The sequence below is a fragment of the Fusarium falciforme genome, chromosome 11, assembly GCF_026873545.1.
Source record: "Fusarium falciforme chromosome 11, complete sequence".
NCBI lineage: Eukaryota > Fungi > Ascomycota > Sordariomycetes > Hypocreales > Nectriaceae > Fusarium > Fusarium falciforme.
The window spans coordinates 401,103-421,135 of NC_070554.1; the positions used below are offsets into that span (position 1 = coordinate 401,103).

At 50.5% G+C, this 20,033-nt stretch overlaps 10 protein-coding genes across 10 annotated transcripts; 6 read left to right on the top strand and 4 right to left on the bottom strand.

Annotated features, from left to right (window-relative positions):
- Window positions 1-368: 368 nt before the first annotated feature.
- Window positions 369-1,471, top strand: NCS54_01306100 (Hypothetical protein; the record flags this gene model as incomplete). The annotated part of the gene is made up of 4 exons (XM_053158273.1): window positions 369-596; window positions 647-819; window positions 866-1,128; window positions 1,176-1,471. The coding sequence occupies 4 exons, from the start codon at window positions 369-371 to the stop codon at window positions 1,469-1,471; spliced, it is 960 nt and encodes a 319-aa protein (XP_053014248.1).
- Window positions 1,472-1,609: 138 nt separating this feature from the next.
- Window positions 1,610-2,126, top strand: NCS54_01306200 (Hypothetical protein; the record flags this gene model as incomplete). The annotated part of the gene is made up of 2 exons (XM_053158274.1): window positions 1,610-2,061; window positions 2,111-2,126. 2 exons carry the CDS (start codon window positions 1,610-1,612, stop codon window positions 2,124-2,126), a joined length of 468 nt encoding a protein of 155 aa, XP_053014249.1.
- Window positions 2,127-2,309: 183 nt separating this feature from the next.
- Window positions 2,310-3,836, bottom strand: NCS54_01306300 (F-box domain-containing protein; the record flags this gene model as incomplete). The annotated part of the gene is made up of 1 exon (XM_053158275.1): window positions 2,310-3,836. The coding sequence occupies one exon, from the start codon at window positions 3,834-3,836 to the stop codon at window positions 2,310-2,312; it is 1,527 nt and encodes a 508-aa protein (XP_053014250.1).
- A 1,727-nt stretch (window positions 3,837-5,563) lies between these two features.
- NCS54_01306400 (Hypothetical protein) lies at window positions 5,564-6,722 on the top strand (the record flags this gene model as incomplete). The annotated part of the gene is made up of 3 exons (XM_053158276.1): window positions 5,564-5,596; window positions 5,652-5,895; window positions 5,947-6,722. 3 exons carry the CDS (start codon window positions 5,564-5,566, stop codon window positions 6,720-6,722), a joined length of 1,053 nt encoding a protein of 350 aa, XP_053014251.1.
- A 645-nt stretch (window positions 6,723-7,367) lies between these two features.
- On the bottom strand, window positions 7,368-8,291 carry NCS54_01306500 (Hypothetical protein; the record flags this gene model as incomplete). Its single annotated transcript, XM_053158277.1, has 1 exon — window positions 7,368-8,291. The coding sequence occupies one exon, from the start codon at window positions 8,289-8,291 to the stop codon at window positions 7,368-7,370; it is 924 nt and encodes a 307-aa protein (XP_053014252.1).
- Window positions 8,292-8,968: 677 nt separating this feature from the next.
- On the top strand, window positions 8,969-9,913 carry NCS54_01306600 (Hypothetical protein; the record flags this gene model as incomplete). Its single annotated transcript, XM_053158278.1, has 2 exons — window positions 8,969-9,269; window positions 9,327-9,913. 2 exons carry the CDS (start codon window positions 8,969-8,971, stop codon window positions 9,911-9,913), a joined length of 888 nt encoding a protein of 295 aa, XP_053014253.1.
- Window positions 9,914-10,427: 514 nt separating this feature from the next.
- Window positions 10,428-12,296, bottom strand: NCS54_01306700 (Hypothetical protein; the record flags this gene model as incomplete). The annotated part of the gene is made up of 1 exon (XM_053158279.1): window positions 10,428-12,296. The coding sequence occupies one exon, from the start codon at window positions 12,294-12,296 to the stop codon at window positions 10,428-10,430; it is 1,869 nt and encodes a 622-aa protein (XP_053014254.1).
- Window positions 12,297-13,573: 1,277 nt separating this feature from the next.
- NCS54_01306800 (Oxidored-FMN domain-containing protein) lies at window positions 13,574-14,968 on the top strand (the record flags this gene model as incomplete). The annotated part of the gene is made up of 4 exons (XM_053158280.1): window positions 13,574-13,748; window positions 13,810-14,477; window positions 14,527-14,877; window positions 14,927-14,968. 4 exons carry the CDS (start codon window positions 13,574-13,576, stop codon window positions 14,966-14,968), a joined length of 1,236 nt encoding a protein of 411 aa, XP_053014255.1.
- A 1,859-nt stretch (window positions 14,969-16,827) lies between these two features.
- On the top strand, window positions 16,828-17,383 carry NCS54_01306900 (Hypothetical protein; the record flags this gene model as incomplete). The annotated part of the gene is made up of 2 exons (XM_053158281.1): window positions 16,828-17,224; window positions 17,274-17,383. The coding sequence occupies exons 1-2, from the start codon at window positions 16,975-16,977 to the stop codon at window positions 17,381-17,383; spliced, it is 360 nt and encodes a 119-aa protein (XP_053014256.1). The 5' UTR covers window positions 16,828-16,974.
- Window positions 17,384-18,224: 841 nt separating this feature from the next.
- Window positions 18,225-19,907, bottom strand: NCS54_01307000 (MFS domain-containing protein; the record flags this gene model as incomplete). The annotated part of the gene is made up of 5 exons (XM_053158282.1): window positions 18,225-18,902; window positions 18,952-19,178; window positions 19,225-19,359; window positions 19,410-19,698; window positions 19,749-19,907. The coding sequence occupies 5 exons, from the start codon at window positions 19,905-19,907 to the stop codon at window positions 18,225-18,227; spliced, it is 1,488 nt and encodes a 495-aa protein (XP_053014257.1).
- Window positions 19,908-20,033: the final 126 nt, after the last annotated feature.

Consider the following 20,033-nt stretch of genomic DNA (forward strand, 5'->3'; position numbering starts at 1 on the left):
ATCATATGGGATAGTCTCCGATCGGAGGTCTACAAGCCAATAGGGCTCTCACCTTCCAGTGATGCAAGGCGATGAAAGGATGACGATGCTTCCAGATTGTATAGGTGATGCCGATTTCCCGTTCGCAGGTCGGACAAAAGCCGACTATTCCCATATCGAGTTCAAGATGCTGATGTTTGAACCAATCAATGCCCATGCCGATCGTTGCGCCATCCTCTGATGCAACCGCTGGAGGTGTTCGTGATTACGGTGGGGAATGGTGAATACACTGACGAGATATACTCGACATATTTAATAGAATCTATCCGTATTGTACTAAATGGCGCCAAGGAAATACTCCGTTGCAATCTATTGGCCTGTCAAGAAACATGGCGCAACCACAGAAAAGCATCGCTCGAACCTCGTCAAGAGAGGTCCAAGTCGATACACCAAAGTTACCTGATCGCTATGCAGATGAGAGCTACAAGCTATTCTCCCAGGTCAAGGTCGACCCCCCAACACCAGAGGAAGCACAGAGAATCCGGAATAAGTGTATTCGCTGGATTCTACCCTTCTTGTGTGTCGGTTACCACCTTATGTATGTGGACAAGCAGACTGTAAGTGTTGCCACGCTGGTCCACGTCCACAAGCTGACTTTGGTACATAGCTAGGAAGTTCTGCGATTCTGGGCATCCTTGAAGACGGCCATTTAAACGCTACCCAATACAATTGGCTATCATCAATCTTCTACCTTGGATATCTGTTGGCAGAGTGGCCACAGAATCTGGCTATTCAACGCTTCCCTGTCGCGAGATGGCTGGCAATCAACTTGACCGTTTGGTAAGGTAACTCCCCTCCTTCAGCACTGTCTCTGACCGACTTCCAGGGGATGTATCTTGCTGCTTCATATCCCATGCAACAACTTTGCTTCATTCTTCGTCGTCCGCTTCTTCCTCGGTGTGGCAGAGGCAAGCATCGTGCCATCATTCCTCGTCATTCTATCCATGTTCTTCACATACGATGAACAAGCAGTATTGATGCCCATCATGTGGGCTATCGGGAACTCAAGCCCTATCACCTCAGGACTGCTCTCTTATGGCGTCCTCTTTATCGATACTGGCAGCTTCGCGCCGTGGAGATGGTTCATGGGTAAGCTGCCCTCCGGATGTCATCGTGTTGTCTAATAGCGTTTCCAGTCATCACTGGCACCTTGACCGTCATATACGGCATTTCCGTGTGGATCTTCTTCCCCGGAAGTCCCATCACGGCCCATTTTCTCACCCCTGAGGAACGAGCACAAGCTATCCTTCGAATCGAGTCGAATCACTCTGGGATCGAGCAAAAGCACTTCAAAAAGTACCAATTCATCGAAGCCATCAAAGATCCAAAGACATGGCTGTTCTTCCTCCATGCATGGTCTCAAGAAATGGCCAACGGTCTGACCAATCAGTACTCGCTCATCATCAAGTCGTTTGGCTTTACCACTCTTTAGACGACGCTTTTGGGGTGCATCAATGGTGTTACTGCGCTTGTGTCTCTTGGTGCAGCGGCTTGGATCTTGGCAAAGACACATAATTGTCGGGCTTGGGTGTCTGCGGTGGCATACATACCTCCCATTGTATCCTGTATCATGCTGCTAACTCTTCCCTGGGGTAACCGCTGGGGTCTACTGACAGCTATCTGGATACGTGCAACTGGCGGAATCCCCTACGCTGTTGTCATGATTTGGGCCGCCAACTGCTCTGCTGGACACACCAAGAAAACCGCAGTAATTGCCCTGTACCACGTTGGGTACGGTTTGGGCAACATTCTCTCACCCCAGTTATTCCAGCCACAATACGCGCCTCGATACCTCGTGACTTGGGGTGTCATCCTCGGCGTGGCCTGTATTCTCCCAACTTGCATTGTCCTCTACCTAAGATGGTATCTGGCAAGGGAAAACAAGAGACGAGACGAAATCGACCGCCAAGGTCTGATCAGAGAGGTTGGTGTTATTGAGCATGTTGATGAAAGTGGAGAAACGACGGAGGAAGTGGTGAACACCAGGCAGCTGGACCTGACAGATCGAGAGAACCTTGCCTTGTAAGTCACAATCAACGAGAGTCGCTGAACAGTACTAACATGTGAGCAGCCGATATGTCCTGTAAAGCTCAGGTCTGGCGACGTGCTTCAAACTACCTTGGGTGCTTCGGCTATGAATAGATACTGGCTCCTCAGAGCACTCTACAGTCATGATAGACACAACAACTTTGCAGAGAAACGCCTTACACGGTCGCAACTTGTATTACAGCCTGTTCTGACAGACTCTCCCGGCCAAGGCGCACCTAGTCTCACAAAGAACCTTGCGCCGAAACCCTTGCATTGACCATCGACATGAGCCGCTCATACGCGACTTCGTCCCTGATTCTTGTATCACCCTCAGAAACATCCCCTGGACTTTTGACCTGCAAAGCTGGTTTCCAACCTGAATGACCGTGAAACATGTTGATGTTGAGCCTGGCATATTTCAGCCGCTTTTCCTTCTCTGTGCATATCTCGGACGCAAAGCCTTGATGCTTCCTATCATTGTGGCGACGGGACATTACATCCTCTTCTTGAGCAAGTTGATGGATGAGCTTGGAGGTATCCCGACCCTCGGGGCCTTCGCCCATGCAAAACACCCTCAACCCGTTCATGGACTCTGCCCATCGGGAAAGGACATTGTGCCATCGAAGGTGATACTCACGGACCCCAAGGCCAGGCTCAGGCCCAGTGAAAGTCTCAGTGACGGACTCATCATTATCTCCATCGTCAAAGGGACGTCGACGCCAGGCCCTCACAATGATGGGGCATTTGACAAGATATAGCTCTTGTAGTCCGCCATTCTCCTGGCCTACCGAGGCGACCCAGTCAACCTGCCACGCTTGACCAAAGACGTAATTTCCGAGAACGAGGACCTTGAGTCTCGGGAGCGATGATTCACCGAGTTGTCGAAAGTCGACTTTGGGGTATAGGCCCCAGCATTCGCCATAGACGAGCGAAAGTATCTGCAGATTTTCGGCGATGCTGGGGAACATCCACGTCTTGGGCAGCGTCTGGAGCATACCATTTTCTAACAGTGATTGGGCCCTATCACGATCGGGACGACCGCCGGAAGTAATCAAGAGTTTGAGGTTGACGAGACTTGGTAGAGACAACATCTTTTTCAACGCTCCCGAATCCTCGGCGAGATAATCTTTATAAGGTGACAGGTTGGAAATGGTGAGCCCTCGGAGTGGCATGACGTGGCCCAAGGGGATCTCATGGCCATCGGCATACTGGAGGGGGTGTGTGTCGCTGAAATATCGATGGAACCGTGCCGTTTCATCAATCTTGGCTTGTATCTCTGGTGTCCACATGCCCATCACACAGTGGCATATCGTTTCCATGACCCTGTATCGGAAAAGCCCTGAATGTTCAACATCGTAAGCCACCGGGGCGTAGTAGGAAACTCCCAATGATTCGTGAAAGCGGACATGAAGTGTAGTGACGTTGGTGAAGCAGCGCAGATAGGGTAGGGCTTTGGCAAAAGGCCAGGAAATCTGCCAGGGCCCGTTCGGGTCTTGATCGTGACCGTGATTCCCCCAGGTCTTTACCGTGACCTCTCGTACGAGATGGCGAAGCTTGGGATTCTTGGAGATGAGGATGAATCTCTCGGCTGAGTCGGTACGGGCCTCGAGGCGTAGGCTTTTGTACACCCAGGGTAAGCCAATGGCGCTTAGCTTGCTAGACACAAGCCGCAGTCGGAGCAGTGCCGGCTTCGGAAGGTGTCGGCATATCTCACTCCATACCTCTGGAGGCAGGTCGGTCCAGGCGCAGATTTTGGGAGTTGATGACATGTTGAGGGTATCGCGGTGAAGCTAATGATGATATGCAAGGTTGAAATGCCGCTTTTTGTGCTTACGCCCAGACATGGCGCTGCGCCCACTCAGCCACCCCAACGGACGATGACGATTGGCTGCTTAGAATGACTTGAAACGGGTTGAACCTGGAGTCCATCTGCCCATTTCAGGCTTATCGCCCACGATATAGTGGCATGGCAACTGGGCGGACACCAAGACTTGCTGGCATTGATGCTGCACACGATTCAAACGCTTTCAACTTGTAAAGCTGAGCTACTTACCTGAGATATCACTCAACGAACTTGAAGCCATTCGGAACTTGGTCAGGCGTTCCTAGTTCTCGAGGATGCGACGCACTCTTGCAGATCATTGCCATCTATCGAAGAAATCCGCGGCAACGACGAGGGTCTTTGTGAAGAAGGCAAAGACCGCATGCAGCTAAACTGGTCTGACAAAAATAGCTTTAAGGGCAGGGTATCGGTTTGGTCGAACAACCGGACTTTGTGCCGAACGAAGGTTTACGACGAGGTTTGGTTGCTGGCAGGCGGGAGGACTCGGTGTGTTGTGTGCGCAGTGGACGGCTCGTTTACTTTGATTCTCGAGGCTTGTGTTGATGGAATGATGAATGGCGAAGGAGACTCTTGGACCTATCTACATAAGGTTCTAAGAAGTGATTAGCGATATTCATAAACAAGGTTCTCGACATATGACAGCATCAAAACAACTGCAAGGGGTCATTCTTGAGCAATATTGTTCGCGACTGAGCTCGCACACAAATAAATCGATGGTCTTGCCAACCTTTCAAGTGTTGATCAGGGCTGTCCATGTTCAGCTTCTGCAAGCACAGCCCCCTTCAGCTGCACTGCGCCCACCTGACACGTCCTTTGTCGACTCAATCAATGATTATTGGCTGCCTTGGAACTTCCCCTCGGACACCAAGATTTTCCGGTCATTTATTGGAGGCGGCGTTTGGTATTGTTTGTCACACCAAGGTGCGGGAACAAAGAATCATGCTACCGTTTCGCCTCGAGGGACAATTTACATCTTTCATTTTTTTCTGACATCTTTCACCGCAAGTTGGATGATTCTTCCCGGCTGACATGCCGCGACAATACCGTGTTGGGCTCGTTTGCGATCGCACAAGTATATACTGACGACAATGCTGGCCTGATTATTCTTCCTTTGGGCGGGCAAACAAACAAATATCTTAGCGCCGCCACCTGATCTATCTCCGAGACCGCACTTTATCACCAAACTTGGCTGCATCAGCTTGTGCACACGACATGCACCCACCCGTTTGCCACTGAAAATACTCGACTGATGCTGTGCAAACGGAAAAAGGAGAATTTTTCATTGTCGGCTTGATCGACCGAGTTCAAAGTGTCCTCAAGAGTTTTGCGAGCATTGTTGGACATGGCAAACGGAACGACAATCCTTGAGTTACCCCTCGCGCAAACGACCTCACAATCTAGACCATTTCCCCCTTTATGGTACTTTGACCTGCTTGGACGCCCTAAACGAGCTTTGATGCATCTTCCCTTCGGCTCAAAGACTTTAACGGTGCAACATTATCCAACTCTCCTCGAATCTTGCCATCAACACTCCCTTCGTGGACTGATCCAAGTCGCCTCGACATCCCTGACCATCCTCCTCCTCCGCGATCTTCCTCGCGCATACATCGCTCCGCCATCCTCGAGTCTGCCTAGCGCAGCCTCGCTCCAACCATGTGCAAACATTGTGCGAAGAATGGCCCCCTGGTAAGCCCATCCCTTGCCCTTGTGTGACGCCAGACTTGACCAACATCACCTGCAGATGATAGCCGGCGAGAAACTCTCCACCTACCTCGAAGCCGATTCCGCCAAGAAGGCATGGACCCTCAAGTTCTGTGCCGACCTCGAGGCCAAGCTGATGATGATTCTCTCTCGACGCCTCAGAAGTGACGCTATGAAGTTCCTCGATCCCAACTTGATTGCCTCGGAGGTGATGGCCGATCATTTGATCAAGGACATTGGGTTGGACTTTGACTACAAAGACGAACTTCGCTCCGTTGTCATTCGTAAGTGCTCCGTATGTATGACAATGTTGACGACTTACTGACCTCATCCAGGTGGCCTGTTGGCGCAAGCCAAGGGGACTCTTTCGGATGTGATCGCATGGGAGGCCATCTTCAAAGTTGAAAATGGCAAAGATGAGAACCTCTTCCAGTGGAGAGTCGGTTTCATCCTCAACGACATGACGACCATCGAGAACGCCAAGAAGTACATCAAGGACAAGCGCGCCGAGGAGAACGTCGTCTATCAGTATCGGCTGAGGCTGGCGATGTCGGCCAGAGGTCCTCTCCCCATCACTACCAACCTTGCTCAGCCGCAGTACACCACCCAAGCTCCTGTTCCAGCGGCTCCAGCCCAGCCATCGACTGTGTCCCAACCAGCGCCCGCGTTCCAGCCGGCACCCGCGCCCCAGCCATTGACTGTTGACACTCAACGAGCCCAGGGCTTTGTGGAAGGTCTAGATAGCATCTCTGCCTCCCATTCAAGCCTCGACTTCGGGTCTGCCGCCAACCCCATTACCCTGGACACCGATGAAGATGGAGGTCCCTCGCGATACACCCACGCTCACACCCCTCGCGTATCTTCACCTCTGGCTACTGTCTCTCCGTACACTGCTGCTGATCTAGTCGCACAGCAGTCGGCTGTTCCTCGTACGCGACCTGAGACAGGCTTTCATCAGCCGATTGCCAACGCCAACGCACCTGGCAACCGTCAGTCTGCACCGTCTGCAGCCAAGCCGCCCAAGCGTCGATCCTCTGCTACCTCTACTAGAGCCACTCGGCCTCCTTCCCGCCGCCGAGGTCGTCGGGCCAACGCCAGCTCAATCAGCTAGCTGTCTCTGATCAGCCCATCACATTTATGGTTGACATAGCTGGTCACCTGTGAACGAACACAGGAGCAGGCTTTCTATTTTCTTGGCTGGGGTCGGAGGATGGACCAGGTTCTTAACAAGGCAGGAATAGGGTCGTTTACTCAGACATGGTTTACAGGTGGATCTCTTTCCTTTCGTTCTCATGTCACTTAGCTCTCCTCCATCGATCCAAATTATGACACTTTATGACCCTAGTATACCCCGCCTTACCACTGGTTTCTGTCGTCGTGGCACAGGTATCGTGTCTCCTACTCACCTCCCTCGCTCCCCAAGGTAATCTATTGCTTCCTTATTTTAGGTGGCAAGGCTTACTTCTGCTTGAGGACGCTTCCCATAGTAACACAGGCTCAACAAGCGTAAAGTTCATGACGCCATTAACCCGTCTTAAAGCCTGCAAACATTATCCATTTGCTTTAACTTCACCTGGTACCACAGGCTCCAATGGAGGCAAGGTGAACTTGCTAGAGTTTAACAGCTTGAGGGTTAAGGAGATTTGAATGACAGCCACCTTCTTCTTATTATCTACCGTTATGGACTAGGTATCTCAGATTAGGTTTACAAAAGAAATAATTACAGCATTATGTATGTCAAAACGCTATTCCGCTCTCATTTAAACCCCTTGCTCGCAAACTCCTTCTCAGTCCAGTCCCACAACTCTTCAACAGCCTTGTCATCATCCAAAACCGCGTCTTTATACTCCTTGAGCTTATGGTTGTAGAAACCACCGCTCCTGACATTCTGTGACTTGGCCGTGCTTGCCCATAGTTGAGCCTTTGCACCAGCGTGAACATCCGTGAGGAAAATGGACCCAATCACACTGATCAATCCACCGAGCCAAGGCCGTCTCTTCCTGAAATCATCGAAAAGACCCGTGTTGACAACTCCTGGGTGGATCGCGACAAACTTGACAGTAGGGTAGAATCTGCTCAGGGCACGGGTGTGGTAGTAATCCGCGAGCTTGGACTGGCCATAGCGGGCCAAGCTGGAAATGTCGTCAAGGGGGGTTTTACAGCGAGAAAGAAGGATTCCTTCCCTTGGCGCCTGTTTGAAGAGCTCGGAGCTCAAGTTGACAACACGAGCATCTCCTCCGTGTTGTTCAGCCGTCTTGACGATAGTCGGGAGCAATAGCTTGGTGAATAGAGCTGGTCCCATGTAATTGGAACCAAACTGGATTTCATAGCCGTCAGCTGTAAGGCCGGCGGGGGTGGCCATCAAGCCGGCGTTGTTCATCAAGATGTCGAGTCGATCAGACTGTCCGAGGAAGGTGGTGGCGCCTTTCTTGATGGACGCAAAGGAAGAGAGATCCAGCTCTAGAAATTTGATCTGGCCCTTGAAGTTCGGCACGGCATCCTGTATCTCCTTGACGGCGGCATTGCCACGTTTCTCTGTTCTGGCTGTGACGAAGATGGCGGCGGGGTTGTGTTTTGCGAGCTGGAGGGCACTCTCTTTGCCAAGTCCACTACTGCCGCCGGTGACGATGATGACTTTGCCAGTCAGATCTGGAATATCATCTTTGGGGTTGAACGACATGATGGAGATAGTATCGAGATGGTATGAGAGGGAGAGTGTTTAAGACAGAAAAAGATAATCGTGAATGGCTCAGAGGCTAGGATGGGTATCGAGTTACCGCAAGTAGAGAAGAGGAAGGTGTTGGTGGGAATCAGGATGAATTAATAACCATCCTTAAAGACCGCGATCAAGCCAAACCGAGGTTGAAATATTCAGCTCGAAATTGCCTTTTCGAAGTATGCTGGCCAACCAGGAAATACGCTGCGGAGTAGAAAATTATACTTTCCGCAAGTTTAAGATAGCGTGGTCTAGTCCGCCGGCCGAAGGCGCAATTTATTCGCCCGAGTCGTGTTCACTAATCGGAAAATATCCAGGCACAAGGGGCTTTTACGTCAGTGCAGTCAACGCCAGCAGTGATGCCGTTCGCAAGCTTGGCTCATGTCTACTTCTTTGATTCGGATGAAGGTTTTCCATAGTCCGCACATTAATTACGGTACGCGTATACGCATTTAGATGGTCACGTCCCATTTGTCATCAGAAGGCCAGTGTGCTTTGTTAGCATCAATGACGACCTGAGAAGAGGTTATCAGGAAGACCAATGTGCTTGCGATCCTACAAAGCAACGGCTGGATAACTTCAGTGAGGATTGTCCATCTCACTCAGACCTTCACCATAGCCAACCCACCTTCTCCCAAAACATGTATCCCCTTCGTCCCTTGAGTTTGGCCATGGCCATTTCCATGGCCTCTTCTGTCCTTTCGTTAGATCTTCCCAAGTATACGGGTCTGAAAACCGCCCAGAACGACAGTATCCTCACCGTTACGTTCCACAACCCGTCTTCACCTGTCAATCTTTGGAACGGGGACACTCAAAATGACCTTACTGATTTGGTCTCTCGACTCCAAACTGACAATGAAACCAAGGTTGTCATCTTCAATAGTGACGTGCCTCGGTTCTTTGTCGCCCATCTCGACCTCACCCTCCCTGCTCTAGCCAAGCGTAAGATCCCTAACCCATATAACGTCCTATAAGAGAATCAGTTCTAACAGACCGCAGCTGACTTCGTCGAATCATTCGCCACTTTGATGTACAACGTATCGAGGCTGCCGCAGGTCACCATTGGCGCGGTCGAGGGCCGAGCACGAGGCGCTGGAAATGAATTCCTTGTCGCCCTCGACATGCGGTTCGCCACCAAGGTGGACACCGCGTTTGGCCAACCCGAGGTCGGCAGCGGCTTGTTTCCCGGAGGAGGAGGTAGCCAGTTTCTTACGAATCTGATTGGTAGAGGACGGGCGATGGAATACATCCTAAGCTCCAAGGACATCACTGCAGTCGACGCTGCCGAGATTGGTTGGATCAACAAGGCCTTTGACACGTCGCGCGAGCTGTACGACTACGTTGATAAGCTCGCGCAGAGACTGGCCTTGTTCCCCCAGTCAGCTCTCGCTGGTGGCAAGAAGACTGTTCACCGAGCATCGCCGTCGCTTGAACATGTTGTTGCAGATGCGAAGGATTTCTACAAACAGCAAGGCGATCCATTGGTGCAGGAAATCGGAAAGCGCTCTGCTGCGTTGTCTCAGAACGTGTCCGTTGTGGACCTGGAGCTCAATATCCCCGAGGTCCTCCCTCTTCTGTATGCCTAAAGTTGAGGATCTTTCCGGCAGTGGGCGAGAAAACGGGTGACTGCCTTACCTCGACTGCATGGTCTGTATCAAATGTACTTTTATCTTCTTCAGTGGTCTAGTTAAGCCCATAGTTATTAATGTTAGTCAAAATCGAAGCTCTAAGATGAGCACCGCTGCGTTCAAGATGCCAGTATGTGCCGATATTGAGTGGCTACGAAACGTGATAATAACTCCCTAGGTCTTTCTGCGTGCCAGAAAAGGGGGGTTCTTGGCCGACAACATGAGCTAGCACAACTTGGCAGGGCAATCTTGGCCTTGACAGAGTTAGAATTGCATTATTTGACGGAAATTATAGATTAAATATTTATTCAAATGCAAATAGCATAGACTTTTACAAAGGAGTGAATGGTATGAACGAAACTCGGGGTATTCGCTTCAAGCGGGTATCCGCAAACTCAGTAGAACCGCTCTTTGGCATCAACGAAATAGATCGCAAGCCCATCGCGGCGAGACTTCCCACCGATAAGTTGAGTTATGCAGTGGCCCCTGAAAGCGTGAAAGAATAGTCCAAGCCCTTTTGCAAGACGCTCGTCAATTTGAACCCATCATATAAGATGGGATCCGCTGGCGTGTTTGCAACAACCAAGCTAATCTCCTCACCGTCCGAGACTGCAATAGATCCAGATCCGTCTTCCAGAGTCTTGTATCGTACAGATCCTGTACTAGTGTCCCGGACAGCAAACGTTGCGGTAAACTCGGCCTCCTCTGCAAGCTTGATGTCGACCTCGACTGTGGTGGCGCCTGACGTGGTCAGAGGGATGATGTTGCAACCCATGTATTGCGGCTGGCGCTCAGGTAAAGCCTTGTAGGTGTTATCATACTGGAGAGCGACGTTTTTGTAGTTTATGCTATGGCGTTGTTGCTGGAACACCTTCTGAGCGGGCGCGTGTCCAATATCAACATAGGCCATGCGGGCCCAGTATGAGCCGACGATGCTTCCGACCTTGGTACTCGCCACACGTGCGAGAGTATGAAGAGGTGTCTCGTTACTATCCTTCTTGTATTGGACCATCAACTCACGCACCACATGTCTTCCCAATCCAGGGATTTCATCAGGGTTGTTGGTGAGATAGGTGAGGAAAGGCCAGGCTTGATAGTAGTTTCCAGTGCCGGAAGAGCCGTCAACGATGACTTGGAACGAGTCTCCGATGAGCTTCTTGACTTCAATGATACTTGAAGCAGCTGACCTGTTCACCTTTTCCCGAGCCGGTGCGCAGATGTCAGATGTCTGGTAAGTCTCTGCGACCCAGTTCGCAACAGTTTCCCACCAAGCTCCTGTTCTAGATTGATACACCCATGTTCTCTGGTGATAGTGAAGGGCGTGGCCAAACTCATGAGCCGTGACACCGGAATCAAGCCATTTGGTGACAACATCGAGATAAGCAAAGCCATGCTTGGTGTCGAACCGTTGAACACCCGCCGAGCTGCCAAGATCGCTAACAGAATATACGTTGGTCTTGCACCAGGGACCTTTTTCGCCTTCAACGTAGTTGGACAAGCCCGGCGATCGCCATCCCAATGTATTGACGAGGCAATCGTATTCGCCCTCCAGGAGGTCGAGGGTCTTGTTCACATTGTCCGGAATGGTGCCATAGATTCGGAAATGCTCCGATTCCTTGTAAATTTCTCCGCCAGGACCAATATTTGGGTTCGCAGTGAAGACGGCTGGAGGACCTCCTTGAGTAGAGGCAGGTGAAACGGATGGAATCGCACTGGTAGTGGTGATTCCATCAGGTTTTGAAGAAGACAAGGTTGAGACGGTTTGAAGATTTGAAGTGGAAGCGGTTAAGAGCTCTGAAGTCGTGGTTGGGGCCAAGGTATTTTCGGTCAGCGAGATTGAAGTCGATTCGGAGGTAGACTTTTCGGAGGTGGTTTGGGTGACTTTACCAGCAGAAGTTGTCGTCAAAGAGCCGGAAGATGTGACGACAGTAGAATCGGTAGAGATGGTAGGTTCGGTCGAAAGGGACAGAACAGTGGTGGAAGAAGCAAAACCGATAGAATCCGTAGAGATGGCAGATTCAGTCGAAAGAGTAAAAGCAGTCGTCAAAGACGTGAAAATGGTGGAGTTCGTAGGGATGATAGTATCAGTCGAAAGGGACAGAACAGTGACCGAAGAAGTAGAAACGGTAGAATCTGTAGAGATGGAAGATTCAAGCGAAAGGGACGAGGCAGTTGTCTCAGACACCTGCGTCTGGCTTGGAGCATAAGTAGACACGAAAATATTCGACGAGATGGCGGGACGACACCACTGCCCTCCATTACGGTGCCTTGGCTTGGGAAGGGCGTTGGAGGTAGAAAAAAAGAAAAAAGGAAGGACAAGAAGTTGAATAAGATGAACCATGTTGAAAGAGCGGACGGCCTCGGGAAGCCAATGAAAACAATGTTGATTCTGAGCTGCCTACACATTCAATCCCGTATCCCGAACAAGTCATCTCTTATATTGTTATAGAACCTCATCTCCCCATGGATCGAAGCTGGAGGATAACGTTGTGTTTCGAGTTTGCAGTTTTGAATCGTGGAGCAACAGTTGGGCCGGTCGTTTGAAACAACGCCGGATGGAACAGCCGCACGAACCAGACGTTCATGTTTCACCCAGGATCTGGTGTGAACAGGCGCCAAATGTCGATCACCATTACCAGCTGCATTATCATGAAATAAACAACTGGAACTGACCGATAACGATGGCGCCACTTCCACGTCTTTCTCCTTTTAGCTCCCCCAATCTAGCTAGTCCGCTGCTGTCATGAGATTACCAACAGCGCCAGTTGAAATCCGAGGAGTGACATTCCGTCCCGTTCGTGGTATACGTGCATCGTGATACTTGTAACCATGTTGACTTCTTCAGGGCTTGAGGCATTCTCTCTACGAGATATTGCATGTAAGTCATCACTTCTTTGGGTGGCTTATTCTATTGGGGCTGGTACTACACTTCTGATAGGTAGAGGATCGATACAGTTCTGACAGATGTCTGGATAAGCCCTAGCGAGCGGGCCGTGTTTCGCCCTTGAGCCAACAAAAGGCATGGCATGACACCTGGCCCAGAGTTCATAATGTTACAGCGCTGCCGATTTTTGATGTGATCGGATTGTTCGTTAATCATGCGGCAGTCGATTGCACTCGGTTATCGCTTATGACGTTATGATGGCTATGAATTCCGCGATGGCGAACGACCTCGGCGCCGCGGACTTTGGCCAAGGCACCAGCGGTAGTTGCGTCAACCTGAACAACCTCCATCCCATTGGCAATCCTGTTCACCCATCGGGAATATTAACACGTCATGTCCCCCGGCCAGAGTACTTATCATCAGGAGACCCGTAGTGGCAATCAACGGATCCACAGCAATGGATAAGATGGTACCGGATTGATAACTAATCATTGATGGCTCGACCGAGACACGGACGGACCCAAGTTGCGCCGACGCCATTGGCGTTAAATTGCGTTCGGTCTAATGCCATGCCGTCGACGGCTCCGTGACGTGATTGGCACTACCGAGGCAAAATCTTTCACTTATAAGTTTTTCAGGGGCAGCAATTCGCAGCATCAAGGTATTGGCTTGTTACCATTCGTCAACCCTAGAGCTACACCACCTACATCAAGTTACTGACGGAATTTTACACCATGACTTCCCATATAGAGCAACCGATAACGCTGAACAATGGCTTGACGCTGCCAAACCGGTTAGCCAAGGCCGCCATGGCGGAGAACCTAGCAGATGGGGACCTTTTGCCAACCGATCAAGTCTATACTGCCTACAAAACCTGGGCCAATGGCGGCTGGGGACTGCTAATCACAGGTAATCTCGCATCTTGTGTGAGCAATCGATGGAACCATTGGTCACTGACTGCTGCATCAAGGAAACGTCCAGGTTGATCCTCGTCACCTGGGTCAAGCTGGAGATATTGCCAACAATGACACCATCGACAGGAGCCGCATTCTAGACAGCTGGAAGAAGTGGGCATCGGCCTCTAGAAGCGGCGGAACCCCGACTGTGGTCCAGATCAGCCATCCCGGTCGGCAATCTCCAGCCGGAGCCGGCACTCGAGGTTTCTTCGACAAGGCGCTCGCTCCTAGCGCTATCCCTCTACGTCTCGGCAAAGGCGTATTCGCAGGAGTAATCTCCAGGTTACTCTTTGGAACGCCAAGGGCTATGACGATTCCAGAGATTTTGGACGTTCAGGATCGCTTCGTCAAGACGGCAGTCCTTGTCGCTGATGCTGGATTCGACGGCATAGAGCTTCACGGAGCGCACGGATATCTTCTCTCACAATTCTTGAGTCCCAAGACTAACCAGAGAACTGATGCGTATGGAGGATCACCTGGGGCTAGGGCAAAGATTGTGGTGGACATTATCAAGGCCATCCGCAAGGCCGTGCCACCAAGCTTCACAGTTGGCATCAAGTTCAACTCTGTCGATCACCAGTCTTCACAAGCCTTGGAGGAGTGTCTCGAACAACTCCGCTTGATCACAGATGCCGGGATAGATTTTCTCGAAATCAGCGGTGGAAGTTACGAGGAGCCAATCGTATGTTCCTCCTCCCAGTCAGTGGTCCCATTACTCACAAGCTCCACAGGGTATTGTCGACCCTGATAAAGTCCCAGCTGCCAAGAAAGAAAGCACAAAGGCGCGAGAAGCCTTCTTTCTAGACTTTGCGACAGCCATCAGAGATCAATTCCCCGGCCTGACGTTGCTCGTCACGGGCGGTTTCCGCAGCCGCAAGGTGATAGAGAGCGCCTTGGCTAGTGGTTCGCTCGACATGGTCGGTCTAGCTCGGCCAGCAATGCTCGATCCATCTGTCCCGACAAACACCCTCCTAGACAAGAGCAAGAAGGACGATGAGGCGCGGGCCATTGCCATTTCTATTCCAACCCCTTGGCTATTGAAGAAGATTGGCAACTATGTCATCGGAGCTGGCTATGAAACGGTTCGTCCCATGACCCCTAAAACCGACAAGCTATTAACATTCAATCTAGGCCTGGTATGGAAAGAAGATCAAGACCCTGGGCAAAGCGTAATGTGTCGAAAGGAAAAGGGTTTTGCTCGGAGGATGAGTCATATTATTGGTATTATTATTTTTTGCCTAGACAGCGTGCCGGCTACTTGTTTTTTTTTTTTTTTTTTTTTTTTTGAAGCTAGACATATAGATGCCTGTTCGGACCCCAGCCACAGCCTTAAAACCCTCTGCTATTCCACTGTCATTATCGGGAAGTATACCATGTTTTTGGATCCTATCAACGTGTGCACAGGTAATGGGGCTTGGCCTGATCAGTCGGGACCGAATCTTCGGATAAACGAGTGGAACGAGAGCAACGGAAGTCATGGAGCGAAGAAATTTCTCATTGGGGTGGAGATACTTCGAAATACCTAGACGAGGCATTCACATGCCTCTCCTCGACATGAAAAAAGCCATCCATCACATGAGTCTCAATACGCCGTCGCGATGCACCTGAATACGATGTCAGGGTTCCAAGATCTGCAGGGCGGCCGCCGAAGCAGGGAGATGGTGCCAGTCAGTTGCTTAGGCCATGATGACTGAAGCTTCATGGATCTTGTGATGGCGAAACGAACCACGGCAAGGCCCCCGAGTCCTAGCTATATCTACCGGGATATCCCAAGAGCATAGAAAAGATGAAGTAATCCAGAACGTGCCTCGAAATTGCGGCTCTTTCTCTGAGCTGGCACAGCTTAAGGATTGCGACGCTCCGCTCAATCCATGTCAGCATCCCTTGTCCCCGCAGCACCTAATAATAGACCTTGCCTCGCAATAAGACCCCATTGATCGACATGAAAAACACGGCAACGAATAAACCTCCTCGTCCGCTCCCGCATCCGCCCAGAAGTTGCAATCCAACGCTTTTGATGCAGGGCAAAAGGGGTCTCCTAGGCAGTGCAGATCCTCCCCACACTACGCAAGACACATACGTGTATGCTCCAAAGAATTGACAGTTTTAAACGGCCCACTTCAATAGTTACGTACGATCTAACGTGTAAAAATACTTCTTTTTTCTGTAGGTAGCCAGTGACGTCTCTTAAGTGCTACACTGCCATGCACCTAACTGACCGGCTTCAAATACTCGCCACTCGATCACTGCAGGATGAGAGGGATCTCGCAAAATACGATGAATCAGTCGATTCGGCCATGGGATTTTCTGGAATCTTGAGATCTGCGATTTGGTAAGATCGGACCATCGGCGATAATGGGGCCGACGTTCCTCTTGCATGTCCACGAGTCGTCGGTACATGGATGATCTATTCTTGGATCTGCAATTGAGGCCTCGGCGTCTGTTGCAGGTGCATAGTAACGTAGTATAGAAACCTCTCTCTGGGCCGTTATGAGTATTTACAAACTCGATTTGCAGACAGAACGGCCAACGTATGGAACTTCACAAGCAACTTGAAGCGTCCATCGACATAGCCTTTGAGCCTATCGTCGTGAATAGTTCGATTTACTATTCCCAATAGTGCAAAACCCTGTGACCTCCACTGAGGCCCCGGCACTTCTCTGTGAAACATTGGAGAGAGGCTGTGTCCATAAATCCTCCGCCACGAATGATCTGCCTGCACGTACGTCGGTGTGGATCATGCGACCCAGCATAAACAATCGTCATGATCCAACCAGTTGTACAGGCATGAAATACGAAGCCAAAAAAAAATCAGGAGATGCAGCAAACAGTGTCTTTGAATAGACCGGTCGTGCATCGAGATATCCTAGATGGTGATCAGTGGGTTCGACGTGACCCAGTGCTGACACGAGGTCTCGTATCCAGAAGCTGTGTCTCATTGTCCGCCCAGGGAAGTCTTACATTGTGTGAGCTTCGTGCTGGAGTGGACGATGACGTAGGGGCCCGTTGATGGAGATTATATGCATCGAGGTCTACACAGCCATCATCCAAATGATATAAAGGTAGAGAGAATCGCCTTCATCTGGTCAACTCAGCTCGACAATCACTCAGCATCAAACAAGTCTCCAACACAGCTTCACCTTCAACCTCAATCTCTACTCAACCACCCCAACGCCAACATGCACTTCACCACCATCGTCGCTTCCGTCGCTGCCCTCGCCATGGGCGCATCTGCTGCCCCAGCTTCAGGCCCCTATGACCCCTTTGCCCAAGTCCGTCTTTACCCTCAGTCTGACTGCAAGCAGCCCAATGTTGGCTACCTGAGCGTCCGACGATCTGGCATCAACAAGTGTGGTCAGCTTGACGGCACATACACCATCAAGTCCTTGAACATTGAGCAGATCACCGACAATGCCAAGGGATGCACACGTAAGTCGATGACTTGAAAATATCCAGTTCGTTGCTAACGAGTCTTTAGTCTACACCTTCAGCGATGTTTCCTGCAAGGAGGACCGCCAGGAGGTTTCTGTTGGAAGCTGCCACACCGGTGCCAAGCAGTATGGCAGCTACCTTCTCTCTTGCGAGTAGAGCGCATGCAGTCTCTGCTCTGATGATCACGAACCTGTTATATGATTACGACTAGGACTTGTTAATAATGGCCGCGCAAGAGATTCTGCTCGCCGGCGCCGATCCTTGAATGCTGGATAGACGGGATTTAATCTCACGAGCCACTCTCATTAGACTTCGATTCATTTATATACAAACTTATACTATGCAAACATCTCTATAGTAATACTGGCCACTAAGTCCCGAACCCTATCAAAACCTGGCCATCGTCCACCCTGTCCGTACTCCTAGTCGCTTAGGCCGCTCATTCTATTTCGCAGAACTTGTCAGCACAATCAATAATGCGTATTGCACAATATTGAACACCGGAAGTCTTCGATCACCAATGGCCCAAGTCTATCTAAGATTGGCTTCTACCCAGGCTAGCTTCAACCTATCGCATCTGGCAAAGCTAAGATACAACTATGATAAGAAACAACACGACGCTCCGAACTGACTCAGTTCGAGCAAATCAGTCAGGTCAGCCATTTCGTAATTCCATAGTGGCTGAGCCTTCGCGCGTACGCAACCTGAATAATTGATAGGACTGAGAGCTAATCCAGTCAGGGTTGAGGGAGGACTGAAGTTCGCCGCACGAATTGGACGCACTTGTTGACGATTTTCATATGTGACAGCTACTGTTTAAATGCCTCCGGAGACGGTGCTAGTCGTGAGCTTGTTGGCTTTATTTATGTATCTTCTTGACCGTTGCCGGTATCTCTCATCCCATGGGCGGACCGGAGTGAAAAGGACAGGAACCATGTACATCAATAGTTCCACTCGAGAGCTCGATACCGTTTTGTGCAGAGGCCCTCTACTCGTCTCACTGCTCAACAGCCTTATCATTTACCACAGCGCCCTCCTCCACACCAGGTTGCTTGACACCAAGCTGAGCAGTATCCCATCCATGCTCCTGGAGATACTCGCGGAACTTTTGGTCTTCAATGGCAATAGTGTCTTGGCCAACATGCGGGATGCAGAACAAGACGATAGCGGCGGACAAGATACACAAACTCGACGATACCCAGAAGGGGTACTGAGCTGACTCTGTGTCGTTACCACCAGCCTTTTGGATGTATGGAAATACCCAGGTACCAACGAAAGCACCAATCTTTCCAGTAGCAGCAGCGATACCGTAGTATCGACCTCTGACACCCGTCGCCGAGGTCTTGGCAGCCAAGAGACCAATGTTATTTCCGGGTCCCAACTCGCCGAGGGCCTGGAAGATACCAAAGACGACAGCAAACGCAGCGATGTTACCTGAGATCTTAGAGTATACTCCAGCCATGATGAACCCGACGATAGCTTGGAGAGTGACGCCGAGAGCGAGAGTGTATCGAGGGCCGATCCAGTCGCTCACGAAGGCACCGATCAGGGTACCAGGCAAGTAGAACATGTTGACAACTGTGTTCCAGCCAAAGACTGTTGTTAGTGGTGCGTCCTCACCATAGATACCAGAGAGAATCGACGATGAGTAGATGCCAAAGGCGTAGGATGAAAACTAATTTGTCAGTTTGATAAACGTGGCTCAATGGGTCTCAGATACTCACGTTATAGAGGAACCAGACCAGGCTGACACACAACAGTCTGAACCAGTAGTAGCGCAGAACCAGCCAGTAAGGTGTCTGATGTCTCATGGAGTTCTGGGTAAACTCTTCAGGCTCCTTGAGTCCAAGACGCATGACGAAGAGGACGAGAGGAAATACAACACCGATTCCCAAGCTAGTTCGCCAAATCGTGCTGAGGTGACCGTTGTGGCAGGCCGCCGCAACCACGTCTAGAGCATATTAGCGGCATTCGAGCGACAGATGCAACCTACTTACAAGGAACAAAAGCGCCAATAACGAATCCAAAGTCAATCATGGAGTTAGTGAAGAGAATGAACCACCTGTTTCGAGTGCCCTTCTTCATCTGACTACTCGACTCGGCGCATCCGACGCTACCAGCAGGATATTCACCTACAACTGTTAACTAACCGTAGCACAGGGTGAAAAGGATGACATCATACCTCCGATACCGATTCCCACAAAGAATCTCCAGGCAGTAAGCATATTGAACATGCCTACAGGCTCCCCATGCCAGTATGATCCAGCGGCCAGTGCAGTAAAGATGATGAGGATAACGGTAGATACCATCAGAGTATTGGTTCGCGACCAATGATCGGCCAGAAAACCAAAGATCAATTGACCAACGACGGTACCGGCAAAAGCAATGTCGGCAACATATTTGAAGGCGTTTGAGTTGATGTAGACGTCTTTGTACTGGATTTTTAGAGTCGTGTTGACGGATCCGATGACCTGCTGTCGCATTAGAGGGATGAGACATGAGATTGCAGGAGTTTTCCCACGTTGTTGATGTAGCCATCAGAAAAGAGACCAGCTCCACAAGCAAATACAGGGAGGGCCGTCTCTACCCACGGTCTTTGAGGACGTGGCTCGATGTCTGCATTGTCGCTGTTGTGAGGCTCAACAGAGTTCTCCTCGCTCTTCTTTCCGAACCCAAACATCGTGAGGGGCCCACAAAGGCGATAGCAATTACTGTGGTGAGAATGAGCTGAGGTCCTCCAAACGGTGGACAGCAAGAGAAAGTTATAGGCTTGCAGAGGTGGCACGACAGTCTCACGAGGCGACAC